The following is a 20,161-nucleotide window of genomic DNA, read 5'->3' as shown; positions in this document are numbered from 1 at the left end:
GACTTGTGTTTTAATCAAAGCGGGCCGTAAGCAGAAATGGTTTGGATACCGCTGCTCTAGTACACGCTGTACTGAAAAGATTTTGTAGCGTTAGTGTGCCGTATAGTGATAAAGTTTACACACCACGTTTATCAAGTCGATCCAAACAGTTTATAAGTCAAGCCAAAAATTGTTCGTAAAATATTTTCAAAGGTTGATAGGTACCAGTGGCGTGCGGTATCTATATTTTGTGAATGTGGCGGATTCCTAAATAATACTAAAATATCCATAAGATAAAATATTATACATAATTTTAGAGAATACCGTTCAAATAACTAAACAATAATATTATCATTATGATATAATATATTAACAAATAGTTGGTATTGAAGTTAATATTGAGGTGCTAGTATTTTTTTATGACTTAAAATGTCCCGGGAGTAGTTACCTAAGACTGTGGTCACGATGCACTCAATTATGTGCTGTAACTGAATTTACATGACTTTAAGTTAAGAGTGCCATGGGTAAAAGGAGCCCATAAAAGCAACATTAAAAACTGTAGTAACTAACTAAACCTACTGCAAACTACCGAACAATTCAAATAAAAAGATGTTCATATGAACAGTATGACGCCGCAAATTTTCTAGTTAAACCAACTTAATCAGCTTTTCGCTTTCCGTACACATTGTAGGACATTTCTAGAAGATGTGGTTTTCATCCTGTATTTCTCCGCCAGATGGACATGTTTAACGGGTAACCATGTTCATAGAATCTGCCAGTGAAGCCACCATGTCCTTTTTTCCGACCATGTTCGATCCTCATAGGATCATATGGGCCTCCACAGAGTAGAGGATTGTATTTATAGATTTTGTTTTTTACGAGAAATGGATATCAGCCACTTGCTCAACCTATTAGATCCATACCCTGACACACACAAATTGAAAAACAATATGTCGTCTCTGTTCTGGCAGAACACATTAACTGGAGAATACTAGTTTTGAGTAATTTGACTTTGAAGTTGTTAAAATGTTTGAAATGGTCTATCATGTGAGTTTATTAAGTAATCGTAAAAAGGATGACTTTAAAATAAAGACTGTTGATTTATTAAGAAGGTTTCCAGACGGTAAAGTAAGGAACATTTTGGCATAACTAACTCAATATGTATTTTTTTCAAATTAGTGTCTTCTGCCAGAATAGTGACAATGTGTACTTTCCAGACCCAGGATTCGAACCTGGGACCCACGACGTTATCGTCAAACGCTTAAACCGCGCGGTCACCATGTCCAGTCAAGAATTATTGTTATTTCGCCATTATCAGTACATACATACATATAAGCGCAGTATAATAAATACGGTTACATGTACTTTGCCATGAACTTTTGTAACAGGCACCAGATTTTATAAAATATGTAGAAATTGACTCAGTGAATAAAGAATAACGCATGATTTGGTCTCAATACTATACTGCCATATGTACAAAAGCTCGTGGTGGAAATGTATACGGTGAGCTGCATATGAATAATTTTCCGGACACGAGGCGAGACGTCGTGCTGAAAATCTGTAACTTGTGTCGGCTCACATTTATTCCACCTGTGATTCTTATTACTGCTTGCGCATGTCCCAAATATATGCTGCTTATTAAGGCTATACCTCAGCTAAGGCACGGTCTATGCGACACGCGGACTATGCTAATGACGCGTGCCGAACGGAACATAATTTGTCATAAAAATTCAACATACGTCAATTTAATGTTATGTTTATTGTTATATTAGTATCTAATAATAATAATAATATATTCATTGACATGTTTTCTTTTTCAAGTACAGGCATAACGTTTTTCAGTCATTTTTACACGATATAAGAATATATTCTTACGACGCCATCACAAAAGAAATCGACGTGCTCCTACCTCGAATGCTGCTCGGCGATTGGCGACTAATGCGAAATTTCGTCCCACCTATTGTTGAAAATTATTTGCCGTTTCACTTATGTATGCTCTAAAGCACAGCATATCTCTGTATGTGAAAAAAGTATACAAAATGCTAAGGAACAGTTAGCACGAGTGAAGAATATATGTGCAAATAATCGTTAAGATTATCTGCAGCCTTATTCCAACCTACTGCGAGTTCGCAGCCCGCGATACAATTCGTGCTAGATGTAGACGTAACTAGAGTTGGGTATTTCCCGAAATGATGAAATTTTGAATTCTTGAGATATCGGGAAATTTAAAAAAACCTGAAAAAATCCAAAAATCATTATAAAAACAGATAAATTCCAAAAATATCATTTTTTTTAAATTTATGTAAGAAGACAAACGAAATAGAAACAGGAAAACTAAAACTGTTTTATTCAAAATTATTTATGGTACCACGAGAGAACTTATCAATATAATAACAAGATAAAAATAACTTTTTATATACAACGTTTTTAATTTTTCTGTTGAATCATATAAATTTGACTTGACTAGCTTAAACGATCAAAAAAATTTGTACTTGATAGAAGTAATACTCACATTTGATTTTGCCATTTCATATTGATTTCCAAAGTAACGCATTTATATATTAACAATTTAGTTGCTAGGACTCCAGACCCCTTAGCAACCAATAATAGTGGATTGGATTACGGATTTCTTCCGAAATAACTTTTCATACAAAACATAATTGACTGAAAATTAATTCAATTCTACTTGAAGATGGCTAAAAGTATTAAAAGAATGCATTGGCATCGTGCTGTAATATAATCTAAAAGTTTCAAATGTCTAGCTAGTCGGGAAGTTAGTTAAAAATCGTATGCAAGATTTGTACTGGATAAACAATCACCGGACAAATAAGAATACGACATAATAAAAATGTTTATAAAATAGACTATAATGAAAATCTGATACTAAATGAACACATATTATTAATTTACATCGTATTATTTAATGATAAGTTTATAAATGAATTAAAAAAATACTATTTTTAGATACGTGTACCTATGGATTATTTTAAATGAAAATTATCAGTCAAATATACTTAAGTGTTAAATTTCAGATTTTGTTAAAAACGTTACCCTTACCATTAGGTAATTAAATATTTTATGGATTTAATGAATAAATTAGTTTTCCACCCTGCATGCATTAATATTAATGAATTATTTATTTATTTAAAACCCATATTGAGTAATGCATAACATTTGAAAATATATATTATATTCATGCACAAAACTACATAGTATTAATTTTAAGTTTTTAATTATTATTAATTTATTTATTTGCTGTTGGTGATGTTCAAATGTTGTATTTATTTATTTAGAAAAGAGTATTATGGTATCACAGAGATTGGCCAATGTGCCATAATAAATACAAATTATAAAAATGACTTAATTACAAAAATAACAACAAATATAACAAGAAAGTAGAAAAGAAAGTATGTGCTTATGTATGTATTAAAGTAAAATGATAAATACAATAATTATAAATTTAATCTTTGTAACACGCCAACAAACATGATATAGGTAGTTAATTAAAACATAAATCAACTTTTATGGTGCCATCAAATAAGTTGATCGCACGATACACAGCATCATAAAGCATCACATCCGTCCTGCGACGGGGTACCGTAGAGTTACGAGTGATATTGGTGGGAACTAATATTTGCTAGTATATTATACGAATTGTAAACGAGCCCACGAAGAAGTAAAAATAAATGCTTTAGAAGAGCAGTCACTTTCTGGATGGACAAGGATTGCATTGATAGCGGTGGCGAAGGGTGGAGGTAGGCTGTTAAGATTCGACATAAATTGTGTAGATACCTACACTAAGCTTTGTCAGTCATACGTTTTCATTGAAATAAGACTACAATTTATACAGATGGTATTGGTTCATTTTTTTTTTTAATTCAATTAAACCCTGCGAAAACCAAGCCATAACAGATAATAGTCAATAAATACTAGTATGTATATCTATAAAATATCTAAAATTATGCAATTAAATCATACAGAAATTTGGAAATTTTATGGATATAATAATATTATTTATCTATTATAGTTTGGTAAGGCAGGGCTTAATTAATTTAAAAAAATAACCAACAATATGTGTAATATGTATTCTTAATCCAACAAAAACAAATAAGTATGAATGAAAAAGTGTGCACAGTTTTGTCGTGTCCCAAAATATACCAAAACTATTAAGGTTTGGTTTAGGCAGGGTTTATTTATATTTTAAAAACTAACCAACACCTTCAGTAAATAATTGTAGTCTTAGTTCAATAAAAACAAATACGTTTGACTAACAAAGTTTAATGTGCATTATTTATGGCCTATATCCAGCCTTCGCTACTGATTGATAGCATAACCAGAAGAAAACTAGTCGGAAAATTCATTTTGCCAATCTCTAGTATTATATAGAATTCTGATGGTAATGACCCATATTGATAAATAATAAATCAATTTAATAAAACTGCATTTCTGTTTTTGTTGTTTTTTTTTAAGATGGAAAGAAAAGTTTTTGTTTTGCTTCCGCACCATTTTTTTCGCAAGTATATTTTTTATACAAAACGAATAATAAAGGAAAAGAAAATTTCGGCAGCAACAAAAATTTGTCAAAACAGCCAATGAAGCAAAAGTCAAGACGTTTTACATTAAGTAATTGGTTTTTTGGTATGAATACCTATGCGATAAGCGGAAAGATAAAAGAGAACGATCCACGTCAAGTTAAAAAAAAGTTACCGAACTGCCTTTAGACAATAAAGAAAAGTTAGGGAGACAATTTGTGATACATGAAAGAATAAAGACTTTTTCTTTCAGTATAATAAATACAATAAGTAGGGGCTTTTTAAGTATTTCATATTTTCTTTTGCGTCTGTGGGTTTTGACTTTTTCTTGAGCTGTCAGTATACTCAATCAAAGGCTTTTCCTAGTATGAAATACTTTTTATTAAATATGTTATAAAAATAAATAAACACTGCTTTTTATATAAATATATAACAGTTTTTCATATAAATGTATTATATCTTATACTCTATGATTGCTTTTAGTTTTGTCCATTCGCTCAACTCGTTATGTACCTATATACTGTAAATCCAAATATATTATATATTCTTGAATTGCCTCTACTAACAAGCCTCTACAGTCCGAAATAGACAATAAAGCCCATTTGATAATTAAAACATAGAAAATATATATAAATATCTCAGATTAAAATATACCTTACTAATAATACTTACGATAAAGTATAAAGTTTACGACCAAGAAAAGTTCAGTTAAGATTAGTAAAAAAACACGTGCCTGTTATCCAGTCAAATTCAATACTCACGTAATTAAAACGTTTTCCTTCTTCGTTTCTTTCTCATCGCCCATCATCGTCTTTACATCATTGACAGCCGTCCAAACTATTCGGTTCTACTACACTCTTCCAATCACAGAGATTCTTAAGCCTCCAAATGTTGCGTTACCCTTTTAGATAATGAATAGGGGAGGGGGGCTTTACACTTCTGTCAAATGAATTGTTTAGTTTCAAAAGTTGTTAACTCCACTGTTGTTGTGAATTGAGTTATAAATTACAGTTTGTATATTTTTGTTATAAAAAAACGCGTTTGGCTTTAAAATTATTAGACAAAGAATAGCCTATGAGTTTAAAACAGAAAACGTACCTCCACTCTCACAAAATACAATGACAATAAATAATGTATGTACTTTGTCACGTGACCTGAGTTTCCTCGGTACATTTATGTGTGACATTCCAACAGTTTGTTTCAAATTATATCAACTTCCAACAGTGGCGTAGCTAGAAATATTTGGCCCCATATGCAAACATCACACAATGGCCCCCTCAGTATTTCTAAATGTGCGATTTAGTTTTTCGTGAACGGTACAATATTACAAAATAGAACATTCATTCATAGTTACAACTATTGGCCTAATATTTGAAGCTTCTTGTCTGATAGGGACGTAATGCTTTTGCGATGCGGTAGCTACGCTTTTTGAATGTTGTCCAATAATTTGAATAATTTCCTATTATTAGATGTCATATTTTATATAATATTTTTTTAAATGAACTATCTTTCAATAAATTGAGAATATTTGTTTCAAATATTGAGATAATTGCAAAAACCCGTCAAGCACATAAATTAGGACTGCAAATGGAATATTTTTTTAGTTTATTCGCAAGCATATTAGTAAATAATTGGAATAAACAAATGTCAAAAAAAAAATGTCATTAACGTCATTAAAATGGAGTTAGTCAAAAACAAGAGGGCCTCTCCCTATCACTTAAGATAAGTTCTATTATGTATTGTTATTTTAATAAAGTCTATTGCATTGTTTATATTTAAAATAATAAGTAATTGAGTCCAATTTGAACATTTCAAAAATGTCTATCGTAAAATAAAAAAAAACATAGCGGCTGTTTAATATAAATGTCTTTGCAATCAACCTCCTGTTTAATTATATTTATCTAAACAACTGGATTTGATTTTTTATGATACGATGGAAAAAAAACTTACAGAATCACTTCCAAGAAAAACATATTTTTAAAAAATGGAGGTTACCGACTTTAAAACACGTAGCTAAAACTATAGCATTTTTTTGTTTTGTTGATTACAAAGTAGCCACAGTGGTTTTCTTGTCTTTTTTCGTAATAATAAAATGTGAGTTGAATTGGAGCTTAGCGTGCACTATTAAAATTTATGTCGGTTCTTAACAGCCTACCTCCACCCTTCGCCACTGCTATATATGACTCCACAAAGGGGGAGCTGACAGGGCTCTAATCTGGGAGCCCAGGTTTAAAAGGGGCCCAGCGTGGGGGATCAACCTAATAAATGAGATAAACGCACATCACAAAATAAATGTCTTCCAATTTATCACGTCAAGTATATTAACAGTTTTAAATACTTATTTGGTTGTGCGATACAATTTTTGATTGCTTTGTATTGATATTCGACAACTCTATAATTCGAGTAGATATTGTATTCAATAACCGCTAAAAATATACTTAATACCCTTAATTTTACCTCAAACACTATTTTTTGGAAAACGCAACTTACTGTTTTACACTGTATTTAATCTTTGCGATAGGTAAGGGGACTCGCTAAAGATTCTAGCCTGGGTGCCCGCTTCCGGATGTTGGGAACATGCTGTTATAATTATATACATATGTACATGAGTGGGTATATATGAATCTATAATGATTCTTTTCTATCAAACAATTATTTTTACTCAATTGACAATACCTAATTGAATATTTCATCACTAAAAGCGTATATGATTTATATATGTATTTTTAAATTGCATTTGTGGCCAGTGAGTGGACAGATAAAGCCATCGAAATATAACTTAATTTGTGCCGTGCCGCACTTTTATTATAAAAAGGCGACCGGTTTTTTCCGGCTAATGGATTCATAATTCAATTTCACGTAATAAATTGAACCTAAAAGCACGAAATAAATGCATTATTTAGACAGCCACAACATAAAAAAAAGTTTTTGTGTAAATGAGACAAAATTTGGCTAATAGAATCGACATTTAAATGTGGTTTACGGTCAATTACGCATCGGCAGGATTTATGTATTTTTTTAAATTCCTAAATTGACAGAAATCCCTGAAATTTTATTTAAATAATAACGATATAAAACAAGTTATATTTAAATCGTAAATTATCTATGTTATTTGAAGAATAATATGCCTATTTTTATTAGCTGATAAATCTTGTATAACAATAATTTATTATTACAGGTAACTTTATCATACTGATCTAATTTTTTTGAAATTAATTATTTATTGGTTGCGCTTTTCATAGTGGACTGTAATTGGTTGGTGGAATGATTGTGATGATGGATGTGGATGCTGGGCGGGCGGTTACACGGGAGTTAGTCCTGACACTGACCATATTGATGTTCAGCTGTCTGGCTGAAGCTGGTACCTGGTGCATGCCCTCATGTCCTAGTAGGTACTCGCACGGTATACTTTTGATGAATGATAATATAAATGAGGAGACAGCCTGTGTCGATAACTCGGACACATGTGGTTTGATTAACGGAGATTGCACTGTACACGCTCGTACTTTTCACTTTTTGAATCAGTCTATATGCGCTTGAATTTACTCGTCAATCAACGGTTTAGCTTTAACAAGCCTAGACGCGCCAGTTGTGTTGAGGTAACTGAATATTATTCAATCACAGTCGACTAATCACCCGTAACTGCTGGTCGCCTGGACTTGCGACAATAACTGGGAAATTGAGGTAGGAGGTAAATATGGGAATGAAAGCGACTATAATTGGCCTAACCAATTATTATTTTTCACAAAATAAGAAGTTATTAGTTTTTGAATTACGAATATCTATAATATTATCTTTTTTGATAATAAGATACTTAATATATTTTTATCAAAAAAAACTTTCTCATATATTTTCATTATTACTAAATATCCATTCAAAAATTATGTCTTTCTACGACTTAGGTACTTTCTTTTTTATTTTATTTTTTATCATACTATGATATTATTATTATATTGATATTATTACTATTTTTATGATATTTATTATTTTCCACGGAAGAAGAAAATACGTATTAGTTTTTGAAATAGGAATGTAATAATATAGCAATAAATAAGAAATATATATTTAGATATTAAAAAAGTATGTCTTGTAGATAAAAAACATTAAACAAAAAAATCTTCCTCAAATTTCAGATAGAAAAATATAAAGTTTCTCAAACTTTTATTAATATTTACCCGAACGCAATGTGGGCCTGTCGTCGGCTAAACTTTAACATTGCGTAATGTAAACGCGATTTATCACGCAAGGTGACATTGCCAATATCATTACTGCGTCAACCGCTGAGCGTATTCAATTATTCATGAAAAACCCCCGACCATGAAAGTTTTAATGCATCTGATATACCCTGTCAACTTCCTTGCGTCCGATATTTAGGTATGTTACCTTCTATATTCAAATTCGCAAAGGGCCCAAACTATTATTCATTGCATAAAAAATACATTCCGCGCTTACGAAACTGAGCCGTATACACATGGCAATAAAGTATAGCATAGCGTACTCAAGTTCATAAGTGTCAAAGTGGTATTTTAGGATAGGCCTATGTGTCAAAATTCAACTAAGCTTACACCATGAAAATAAAGTAATACTTGCTGGGAGGAATGGCAATAAAAAACTATCGTAAAAATCAATTACTTATTGGCGGATGGATTGCAAAGTCATGAAATATTTAAAATATATATTTCTTCCGAGAAATAAAAATATATGACTCAGTGGTCTTCAAACTTTTCGTCTTGTGGCGCCTTAAAAAATTTTCAAGGTACTGTTACATTCCCAAATGGCCCCCATTTGGGGATGTCTCTGTGAATCTGGAGAGGCCCAAATCGATATCAAATCAACAAATAGTAATGGCTGATTACGAAAATTATTAAATATTGTTAAATATCTGACCGGCAACAATATCTGAATGCCGTTAAAAAATACGAATGGCAGCGCCGCATTTTTTACGGCTCACATGTGACCGTTTGTTTTAGTGGGAGAAGCGTTTTTGACAGCAACTCAGTAAGCAGTGTTAACCTCGCTATCCGTCAAAATTAAATTGAAAAGAATTTGTATAAAAATGTAACCATTTAGAAAATATATTAACGTAAATATACCTTGCCGTTTCCAAAACAATTCCGGTGTGTTAATTGTCCACCTCCACATCCTAAAATCCAGACGAAAAACCATACTAAAAATAAAAGTGACAGCTTGCTATTCACATTCGAAAATGGAGGGAAGTGATAGTACCTTCTCTAAAAAATACGAATTAGTAGAATAGGCAAACCTACTGTTCTCAAAGCTTAGAATCAAACTAGGCGCAGTTACTCAAGTAACATACCTCGGCGGTAAAGTGATGCACTTAATAAATAGACCCAGAACGCAAAAAAATAATATAATAATTACTTACTTCTATAAAATTATTTTGCTAGTTTTAAGTAAAGTATTTTTTTAATTCTGATAATACCTAGGTAAGAATACATAGACAGATTGTAGATGCCATACACGATTTTTTTCGATCTCACAGAATCTACTATCAAAATTTGTGTTATTCACATTTTCTTGCTGATCAAATATTATTTTATTTCGTGAGAAGAAGGCATTGGAGATCACAAACTGGTACAGCAATGGAGGAATTATCAATATTATTTTTAATTAGCGTATTGTATTAAGATTGACTGCAATTATTACATTTTTCAAACGGCTCGCGGCGCACATTTCGAATACCATTGATAAATTAGAGTAAATGTTTGCATACTCAACTATTTTTTTATTCAACAGATAATTCACAAGATTTAAGAATGTAACATTCTAATTATTGAACATACAAACATACGAACATACATTTGGAAAGCGCTTCAGAGAGTATTAAGAGCCGTTAGTTATAATTTGTCGCAATTAAGTATGGCGCCTATAGCATAGTGGTATATTTGCATGGGCGCGATACCCGAGAGATGCAGGTACGATTCCTGATCGGTGTCTTATATATATTTTTTTAAATATAAGACACATATTATTTTCTCATAAGTGTTTTCAAAATTATGTATGGTAGCATATTTTGTTAATATTTTATTTCTTAATAAGAGTTGTGTCATTAAACCAAATATACAACTACGATTTCTTTCGCCAAAATAAATAGTAGATAGGATGTCATAATTATAATCACAGCATAATATCTAATAGTTTGTAGCTTTCTGTATGATTTTCTATGTCAAAAATTACCCTCAGTATATTAGCTAGTAACATGATAGTTACTGACCCAAATCAAAATCAGAGAAACCGTAAATAATGCCATGTTATGTCTGTTAATATGCAAAAAAATATGAAGCTAAAAAATCCAATGGAATAAATTGCCCTGTTGAAATACTACACAAAAATTATATTTAATTAGACATAATAATTATATTCCTTTTGAATTTCGTAATACGTGTAGCGTGGCTGATTCGATCTGTAAGCGAGGCAGTGATTGACTGATGCTATGGACTAAACGTCTACACTTTTAATAATATATTATGCAGTAGGTGGTGCAGTGGAAAATGAGAGAACAGAGGAAAAACTGAGACGATAGCGTGATACTTCATATACCAATACATGATCTCACCAACACCTGCCAAGATAAGTCCTCACACATTCATCAATAAGAAGAAATCCTGCGATAAATTTTATTTAAATTGGAATGGCTGGCTAAAATGGAAATCGTTGAAACAGAAATGCCATCTTCAATGCATTCACAAAAATTAAGAATTGGTGATATATTTGTTTGTTCGGAAACAGATAATTTTGTCAAATGCATCATAATATGCTTTGCAGCAAATATGCAAGGGAAATTTGCATCTGGAAACAGGTGGATTGAATGCAGGTTGTATCTTTTAAAAAGGCATTTATGTCAAAAAGTACACCGGGATGTAGTTACGAAATTGAAAAATTTGAAAAGAGGTGGACTTTTGAAAATAATGACGGAAACACCCGAAGAAAGAAAGAACAGGGTTGAGATCGCTGAGCGATCTGGTTGCTATCTAAATACACAGATATTACCAAAAGCTGGCGTAGTAAAAATTATTGCGTTCGATTTTTTTTATTTACTTCAAAAATATCGTTGTTAGTGTTATTATTATATAAAATCACTGAATTGAATAAATACCTTAAAAATATAAGTTTTAATGAAAAATTTTATGTGTGTGTTTGTGTTTTTGGAGGGGGGGGGGGTGTAAATTCACCGCACCGGGTGACACCAACCCTAGTTACGCCACTGCTCAGATGCGTTGATGATCCGCACATACAATAGAAACATTAGAGGGAACGTTGACTTCACTTCATCTGTTTTATATCATAACAGCCGAAAAAGAAAATCTGTTTCTGAAATTGTCAATTAATAATCTTGATGTCAAAATAATAATAATTATACACTCTGTGAAAACTCATAATATGTGTGGCTGTCATCGGATTCCTGCGACCCAGATCTCAATAATTATAATATTATTTAATAAATATTCATTTTCACGTGCAATCAGTCAGTACCTATATATTATTATAATACGATTTCAAAATGTTATGAGATAGCGGATCCGCAGTTTCACAATAATTTTCAACTTATTATTCCATAGTGCGCCGGTCAATGAATCGATTGGACATGTCACTCGATTACAAGTTTCCGTCAAAGACACATCGCATCGAAATGGCGATATATATATTATATTGCATCGATTCTACCCTAGTAGTTATATGAAACAGTAAATAAATTCTCGCCTCCTCCATCACCACGAACAACTACCACCCAGCGTTTTTCTTGCCAAATCTAGCATTTTTTTATAGAAATCTAGCTTGCAAACAAATGCATCTAACTTATGGCGTTTTTATTAATGTCTTTGATGACTTCAACAACTTTAAATGTGCTGAAATCAACCTAGATATTTAGTTTATTTATTCAGATATTTAATGAAGGTAGGTCAGTACTTGAGAAATAAAACAACATAATGAAACAACAGGAGCATTCTTGGCATTATAGTGATATTATAACTGCATCAGATATTATAATTTAATGTGTGCTTAGACATATGCCATCGCATTGCTGAATATCAGGTATTCCACTCTCTAGTATTACCTAATTATTACGTATCGTAGGTTTTTAGATTAAATAATTATTTTTGTGAAAATGTGGTGTGATTTTTTTGCACTTTTTTCACCAAAAAAAAGGGTTTTGAAATATTGTTTTCAGAAAATCTGGCGTTTATATTGCTGAGTAGCGTGCTGTTGTACCACTTCTGGCATGTTTTTGTCAATGACAGTTGGCAACATTGTAGTACTACAGTCTTTCATCTGTAATACCTATACTCCGCCGTACCATAATACAACATATTATGCTTTGGTAAGGAATGAAAATGGTTTTGTACCCTATACCTTATGAGAAACTACAGTAACATAATAATTCGTCACTGTTCTAGCAGAAAACACTAATTTGAAAAAATGACATATTGAGTTAGTTATACCAAAACGTTCCTTATTTAAAACTTAACCGTCTGGAAACCTTCTTAATAATTAAACAGTCTTTATTTTAAAGTCATCCTTTTTACGATTACTTAATAAACTCACATGATAGACCATTTCAAACATTTTAACAACTTCAAAGTCAAATTACTCAAAACTTGTATTCTCCAGTTAGTGTATTCTGCCAGAACAGAGACAATATAATCGTATTGAAGGTGTGTATGAATAGCAAACAACAAAAAATCGCAGGCAATTAAACTGATTCACTTAAATAGCGTTAATAGTTAATCACAAATTCTAAATATAACCTGTTGAACTACGTATCAGCAAGGTTACACATTTCCACGTACCTTTGACATAGAATGTTAGTGAGTAAGTGGGTTTCCGCATAAAGGTACAATAATATGTTTTAGCAGTTTGCATAATACCTACTCAAGCTATTTAGGGATAAAAGCCGAACCCAAAAGCAACCGCTAACTATTAGATTGAAAGCATCAAAGGACGCTGAGTGCTCACTACCTCACACAGATTGCTACAATTGCCATTCAGATAATTGAAGCGATATGTACAAGTAACCCGGTGTTATGAGTTGATGATTAATTTCATATAAGCTTAGTTGCAAGTCGTGTTAATATTATAGACACCAAAGAGTTAATTATTTTACGAGAATTTTAAGGGTGGACGTGCTCAGCGTGGGTCAAAATGGAGCTTTTTTTCTATTTTTAAAGCATGATCCAGGACATTCCTTAAACGTTGTAGACAATTTATTTATATAATTTAGAAGCTTTATTATCCTTTATATTTATTTTAAACATTTGATGACTGCATAAAGTATTTTTATAACATAAAATAGTATTCTTTTAAACCTCTCGCTCTAATGTTTTAGAATATAATCATATTTCAGTACCTACATAAATGTGCAGTGGTTTTAAGATTTTTTACGTTTATTAATTTTAAAACGCATTTATAAATTTATCAGTATAATTTATGTCGACATTATAATAGTGAAATATTTACGATAAAAAATTATATTGATAATCTCTGTGATCCCAAATTTGACAAGAATTAGGCATTTTATTATTACGAAAATGGGCAAACTTAACACATTTGAAGATAATTCTAAATATACTCATTATAAACTATGTCTTTGACTATTCGAGTGAGATAAACATCCTACGAATAATGATTGCTTTATAATAATTATTGTCCTAAGAATAAGGAAGTATTTTTTTGAAATACGCCATTTCTATTGGCATTTCCCAGTCGTTAAGCTACAACATACGGCCGTAGCCTTAAATTGACAAACGATACATTTACTTCAATAAGTAGGGAGTAAGAGCATGTAAAGCGCGAATTTGAACATGTACCTAACAAAAAATCGTTTTCTTAAATTGAAGAATAAGGATAAGAATATAACCAGATGGTTGGAGCGGACCCTTTTTGAGTTGCTCCGCTCAGGGACCTAATACTTGCTCCAGCTCTGCTTCATGATCTGCTCCGCTCCGGGTAAAAAGTTTTAGGTACTGTTCAGTTATGAGGAATACAGCGGAAAACACATTTTTAAAATACCCGATATACTGGATTATTTGTTAGGTTAACCTAACCTAACCTAAACTAACCTAAACTAACACAATCTAACAAATTATTAATCCAGTATATCGGGTATTTTAAAAATGTGTTTTCCGCTGTATTCCTTATAACCGAACAGTACCAAGTTTTAATAAGTATTATATGTATACAAATGTTAAAAAATAAAATAATCGTCATTTTTCATAATTCTATTAACACAATCACTGACGAAGTTTTTATTACATTTTAATTACCATATTGAAATAACATGTTAATTATATCGAATTGCCAACTGTTCCAAACCGCGCCAGTCGCGGTGTTAGCACTAAATGAGTTAAACAAAATTGCTGACAGCAAATCCGTCTCTTATTATTTACCTCTTCTGTAAAAAAAAAATGAGGTTATTTATCACTCAGAAGTATTGCCGTATTTCAAATAATAATTCCAGTGTTGCAAAGTGTCAAAATATACTATTTTTATAGGATTTTAGGACGAAAATTTAATAATAAGAAAAACATCAAAAGCAGTGGGGCACTACAAATTTTCGGTGCTCCGGCTTCGCACCTGCTTCGGGTAAAATGCCCATTGCTCTATGCTCCTGTTTCGAGCTCCGCTCCAACGCTCTGAATATAACAACGATTAAGTTTTTTTTCAATAGCCATAATTGGTAAATATTTTTTTATGTGCTGCTAGCGTTAACTATAAAAGAAGAAGAAAACTGACATGTTGAAAAAATTCTTCGACACAGAAAACATTCCTTCATGCTTACACAAGCTGTCCTGAAATAATATACGTTAATAGAGGCATTATTTTGACAATTTTTATTTTCACTTTCAATATTTTTGAAGATCTGCAGTTTGCTTCCCCTGCGATATACCTCTCTAGTGGTATCGGGACGTCTATACACTGTATGCTTGCCAGATTACATAATTCTGTTGGCTGACCATGACTAAGTCATCCATTTGTCAAACGTTCTAACCAAATCGAGACGTATGTATAGTTGTTTGGGTGGTTTTACTCTAATTGGGCTTAAATGACTGTGTGCGAGTTATAAATATGTATTTTCGTTTTATTAACTTTTTTGACTACATTTTTTTTTATTTGTATAAATTATTCGTAGTGACGCTGCTTCTGGAATAGGGGGAACAATGGGGTATCTAAAAAGAACCTTCCAATTCTGCATTTTTTTCGATATGTTTGCTACGTTTTTGTTGTTTGCTGATGACCTGAAACTCTTCATGGAAGTTGTCACCTTGGACAATTGTCGTCAACTCCAACTTGATATAGATAATATATTAGATTGGGGCAGGCGTAACAAACTGGACTTCAATATTGAAAAATGCAATATTCTATCATTTACCAGAGCCTCGCGAGTATTATTTTTCCAATATTCGATGCATGGCAGAGTTCTTTCGCGAATACCATCTGTAAGGGATCTTGGCATTACGTTTGACAGTAGGCTGTCATTTAGTGGTCATATTGCTATCATTTGTAAAAAGGCGCTACAAAAATGTTGGGCTTCGTCTTGCGTACTTCCCGGGTCTTTTCAGATGTTACTGTATTAAAAATTCTTTATAATTCCTTAGTGAGAAGCCGGCTTGAGAGTGGGTCGATTGTTTGGGCCCCGCATAAGTTGAAATATGACCTTATGATGGAGCGAGTTCAAAAGAAATTTTTGAGACTCCTTTATTTGAGGTTATATGGATACTATCCGTGGCTTTATCCAACTGACTTTCTCTTAGGTATGCTTGCATGCTGTAGTTTAAGACTTAAGTGCTAGAATATATCAATATTTGGCCACGTATTTTTTTCGACTTATACGTGGTGTGAATGAGAACTCTGACATTCTTGGTAGTATTGACTTGTGTGTCTTTGATAACTATCTTAGAAATCGGGAGCATCAGTTGTTTGTTCTCCCGAGGAGCAGAACTAACCTGCCATTGGTGATGCCGATTGGGAGGGCAATAACTCTGTTCAACCAAATCGTTCGGATGTTGATATATTCCATCTACGTGAGGATGAGTATAGGTGGACGTTATTTTATAAATTATTAAAATAGGGTCTGCTTAACTCATCCGGTGTACTTCCTTGTACCTATATAATTTTTTGTATTTACACATTTATACTGTAGAATAACTTAATACTGATCTATCTGTTTTGTTATGTACCTAATATTGTTTTAATAATATTTCGTTGTTTCTAAATGTCATGTTGTGAGCGTCTTAAACTTATAATTTATAATGTCCACAATATGTAAAATAAATGAATTGAATTGAATTGATATTTTCATTGACAATAATTTTAGAAATATATTGAAATTACATCACGTGAGCACACATGCTAGAACCACCAAAATATTCAATAATAAAAACCGACAACCTGCAAAAATATTGTGTCAATTACCTGGCGTTTGTAGCTCACTTCTAAGCCACAAAATAAAAAAAATACATAAGATCACGTGACTTAAAAATTTGTATTTCAGAAAATAAAAATAAACTTTATACCACGTGGTGTGGCATTATACTCGTGAGATGACCTTTGTGTGGTTCTGATAAATTTTGGCAGATTTTGTTCTACTACTATTAAACAATATCGGCTTAAATTAAAATGTGCTACAGGATGGGAGCATCTGTCTGATAACATAAATACCAAATAACACTGCACAAATTTTGCCCATGGCGCGAGCTTTCGTGAGCTCACATGACGTAATCGTAATGTGTTTCTAGCATAATTCTCTCTAAATTATCATTATCATTCCTGGAATAATTGTTATCATATCAACCGTAGTGTAATGACTGTTGGTGTGTGTCATTCAATACCCTGTTCAAACTTAGGATTTTGATCGCCAGTGTATCCTGACTCACACTACCTAATCGCAGTAATTTGGTACTCCCAAAACTCTTCGCATCAAAAACTTAAACTCTATTATCCAGGAAGCTGATTGAAGTTTATTAGTTGAATATCACCAACACATTCCAGTCAAAAAATTGTGATACTTATCTTAGGATTATCTTAGGTATCCAAAATTTCCTTTAGGCTTCGCGGTTGTGACGTATGCACTAAATTCCATAACCATTATTGACGTCAACTATCCCTATCATAATATATATTTCAAATAATATCAGAAGACTGTATTTAGATCTGTTATTAAAGACATGTAGACTAGCGTCAACACTATTTTCTGTACCTTAAAATTATGTGTGGAAGTCGTCGACGTGTCGTAGGTCATGTGTTGAGGATGATGATGAAAAAGTCGAAGATGAATGCCGGACCAAGTTTTATTTGCGGCATAACGGTCGGTACAGTAGTATGTTACAGTAGTTATGTTACAATACTAATCTTATGATACGGATCCGAGGTTCGCATCTTGGTATAATGAGATGTTGTGCGGGACGATACGGAAATTGAGATAGTAGACAAGGATAAAGACCGGAAACATATTATATTCGAGTGACATTTCCGATGAATTCGCTATTTATACAATCAAAATAATATTCTTTTTATTGAAATAATTGAGTCAGCTATTTATTATCTGGCATTTGCGTCAATGGCTGACTGACTAAATGATAAACGGATATGCGGAATTTATTATTGCCGTCAGCTCCTTACCGAGTTTGCTAAAACTTGACACGACGAAAATAGATATTTTATAGATGATTTAATTCGAAAGAATTACATTTTTACCAGAGAGTTTATCTCATATCATTATTAATATTGTTTGACTTGCGACTTTTTTCAATTTGTTCAATGTTATATTTTTTTAATGTGTTTTATTCTGCTTGTTTCAGAATCGAGTGGGGGACATGAAATAGTAAATCTAGTCGTACCAGTGCTAGCGGATCCTAGGGAAAATGCAACACTTTCTTGCCAATACAGAATGGGGAACGATCAGCTGTATTCAGCAAAGTGGTTCAAGGGCGATAGAGAAATATTTAGATACATGCCTGGAATGAGCGTAAGTACCCACAATGTATTGTTAACATAACTTACTATATTATCACTAACATAATGACGCACCAGTATCTATTAATTGTGGTGGGAAATAGTTTTGACATATTCATAGATGTCAGTATGCAGCGTGAATAATATATTATTATGATGGCCAGTAATAAAATGGTAAACTAGTTCTTCTCTGCTCACATTCCGTAAAAACAAGACGTTTCATAGATCTTTAACGTTTCGTCGCTATAGTACTTGTTTTCCGAATATCTATTTTTGTCAAAATCGACATTTTAATGCAGTTATATTTATTTTGTCTAACTACACCGAAATCATTTATAAAAATTGTATATTTTCATGTAGAAACAGTGATATTTTTTTAAAAACTCCGAATACGCCATGTTTCGCAACGATTGCTTTGTGCTTATTTTCCGAATGTCAAATAGAATAGCTCGGTCTCACTCTCGCATATCGCTGTCATATAGCGCTGTCTACTTCTAATGTTGCTCACTTCATATGTGACTGATGTCTGTTTTTCGTCTTTCAAAGCGCGCGATTTTGACTACTATTGTGTTATTTTAAGTTTCTATCGTTTAAATAGTGAATTTATCAAATTTAAAGTTATCAATCTTGGCTGGTACATCACCAGTTCGCTCTGAACTTACAGCAGAGTTATGGAAGTAAGTATTTTAACCTAAATTACTGTATTTTGTACTGAGAAACAGAGATAATATCCCAACGGTCATACGAATTGTACAGTGTGACTCGGTAACTACGGTCTTAAAAAATAATTATTATGAATGTCTATAATCAAAACTTTTTCTGTTTTTAATTTACTTTTTATCTATTCATGCTAAAATGTACGCGAATATTTAATCTCATTTATTAATAAGATGTATGTTTATACCTATTTTTTTTTTGGTGGATTTCCATTGAATTACAGTACATTTGATTGTATTTTCATTAAGTATAATTATAATACTATTGGCTATCCAATAGATATTTTAGTTAATGTACGATATATTAAGGTTAATTCTGGTTTCGTGAGTGAACTATTTTATATAATAATATTATACTCAGGATAGAATATTCTCAATCAATGGTTATTAAATAACAGATGCCCCTATTTTTTGTTCCATGCCAATAAAACATAATACCTAATATGCAATATATGGTTTGTAATAAGTTTAATTGTATCAAGTTCGATTAAAATCCATAATGAAGCATTATTTGTGAACAATAAAAATATCATTGCCACCGTTTTAATATAGAAATTAGGAAAATTTTACTACCTACATTATTATTACGTAAATCTATGGATACAGTTTTTTTATAACTATAATTAGATATATAATTTTATGTTGATTCCCAATTTTGTAAACAGAAAATGGTGAATGGCATATTTTATAATTACCTATGAAATTAGATAAAAACGATCATTGATACAACTTGATCACCTATTTACAAAAAATCATGTACCTATCAGTAAATTTATTAAAATTTACGTAAATATATATTAAGTTTTTAAGTTTGTACTTTTTGACCACACGGTATACCGTGGTCCATGCAACGATACGCTACGGTCTTACATTCCGAATGTCCTTGTTTTGTTCCGAATATCCACTTTTCGGAGCCAGCGCTGAGAATGATCCGTATATCCACATTGCGTACTTGTCAATAAA

General features: G+C 32.0%; 1 protein-coding gene across 1 annotated transcript in view; it reads left to right on the top strand.

Moving 5' to 3' along the window:
* Positions 1–20,161, top strand: part of LOC147065728 (uncharacterized) — a 160,658-nt gene that overhangs the window by 81,982 nt on the left and 58,515 nt on the right. Inside the window, exon 2 of the mRNA XM_085956632.1 lies at positions 18,329–18,495. Within this exon, the coding sequence (XP_085812758.1) occupies positions 18,329–18,495 (167 nt within the window). The remainder of the gene's footprint in view (positions 1–18,328; positions 18,496–20,161) is intronic.

This window comes from Rhyacophila brunnea, unplaced genomic scaffold, assembly GCF_057557595.1.
Source record: "Rhyacophila brunnea isolate RB1 unplaced genomic scaffold, BYU_Rbru_1.0 scaffold_6, whole genome shotgun sequence".
In the NCBI taxonomy this organism is placed as follows: Eukaryota; Metazoa; Arthropoda; class Insecta; order Trichoptera; family Rhyacophilidae; genus Rhyacophila; species Rhyacophila brunnea.
The sequence above is the reverse complement of the archived record's forward strand: the minus strand, read 5'-3'. Positions and strand labels throughout refer to the sequence as shown.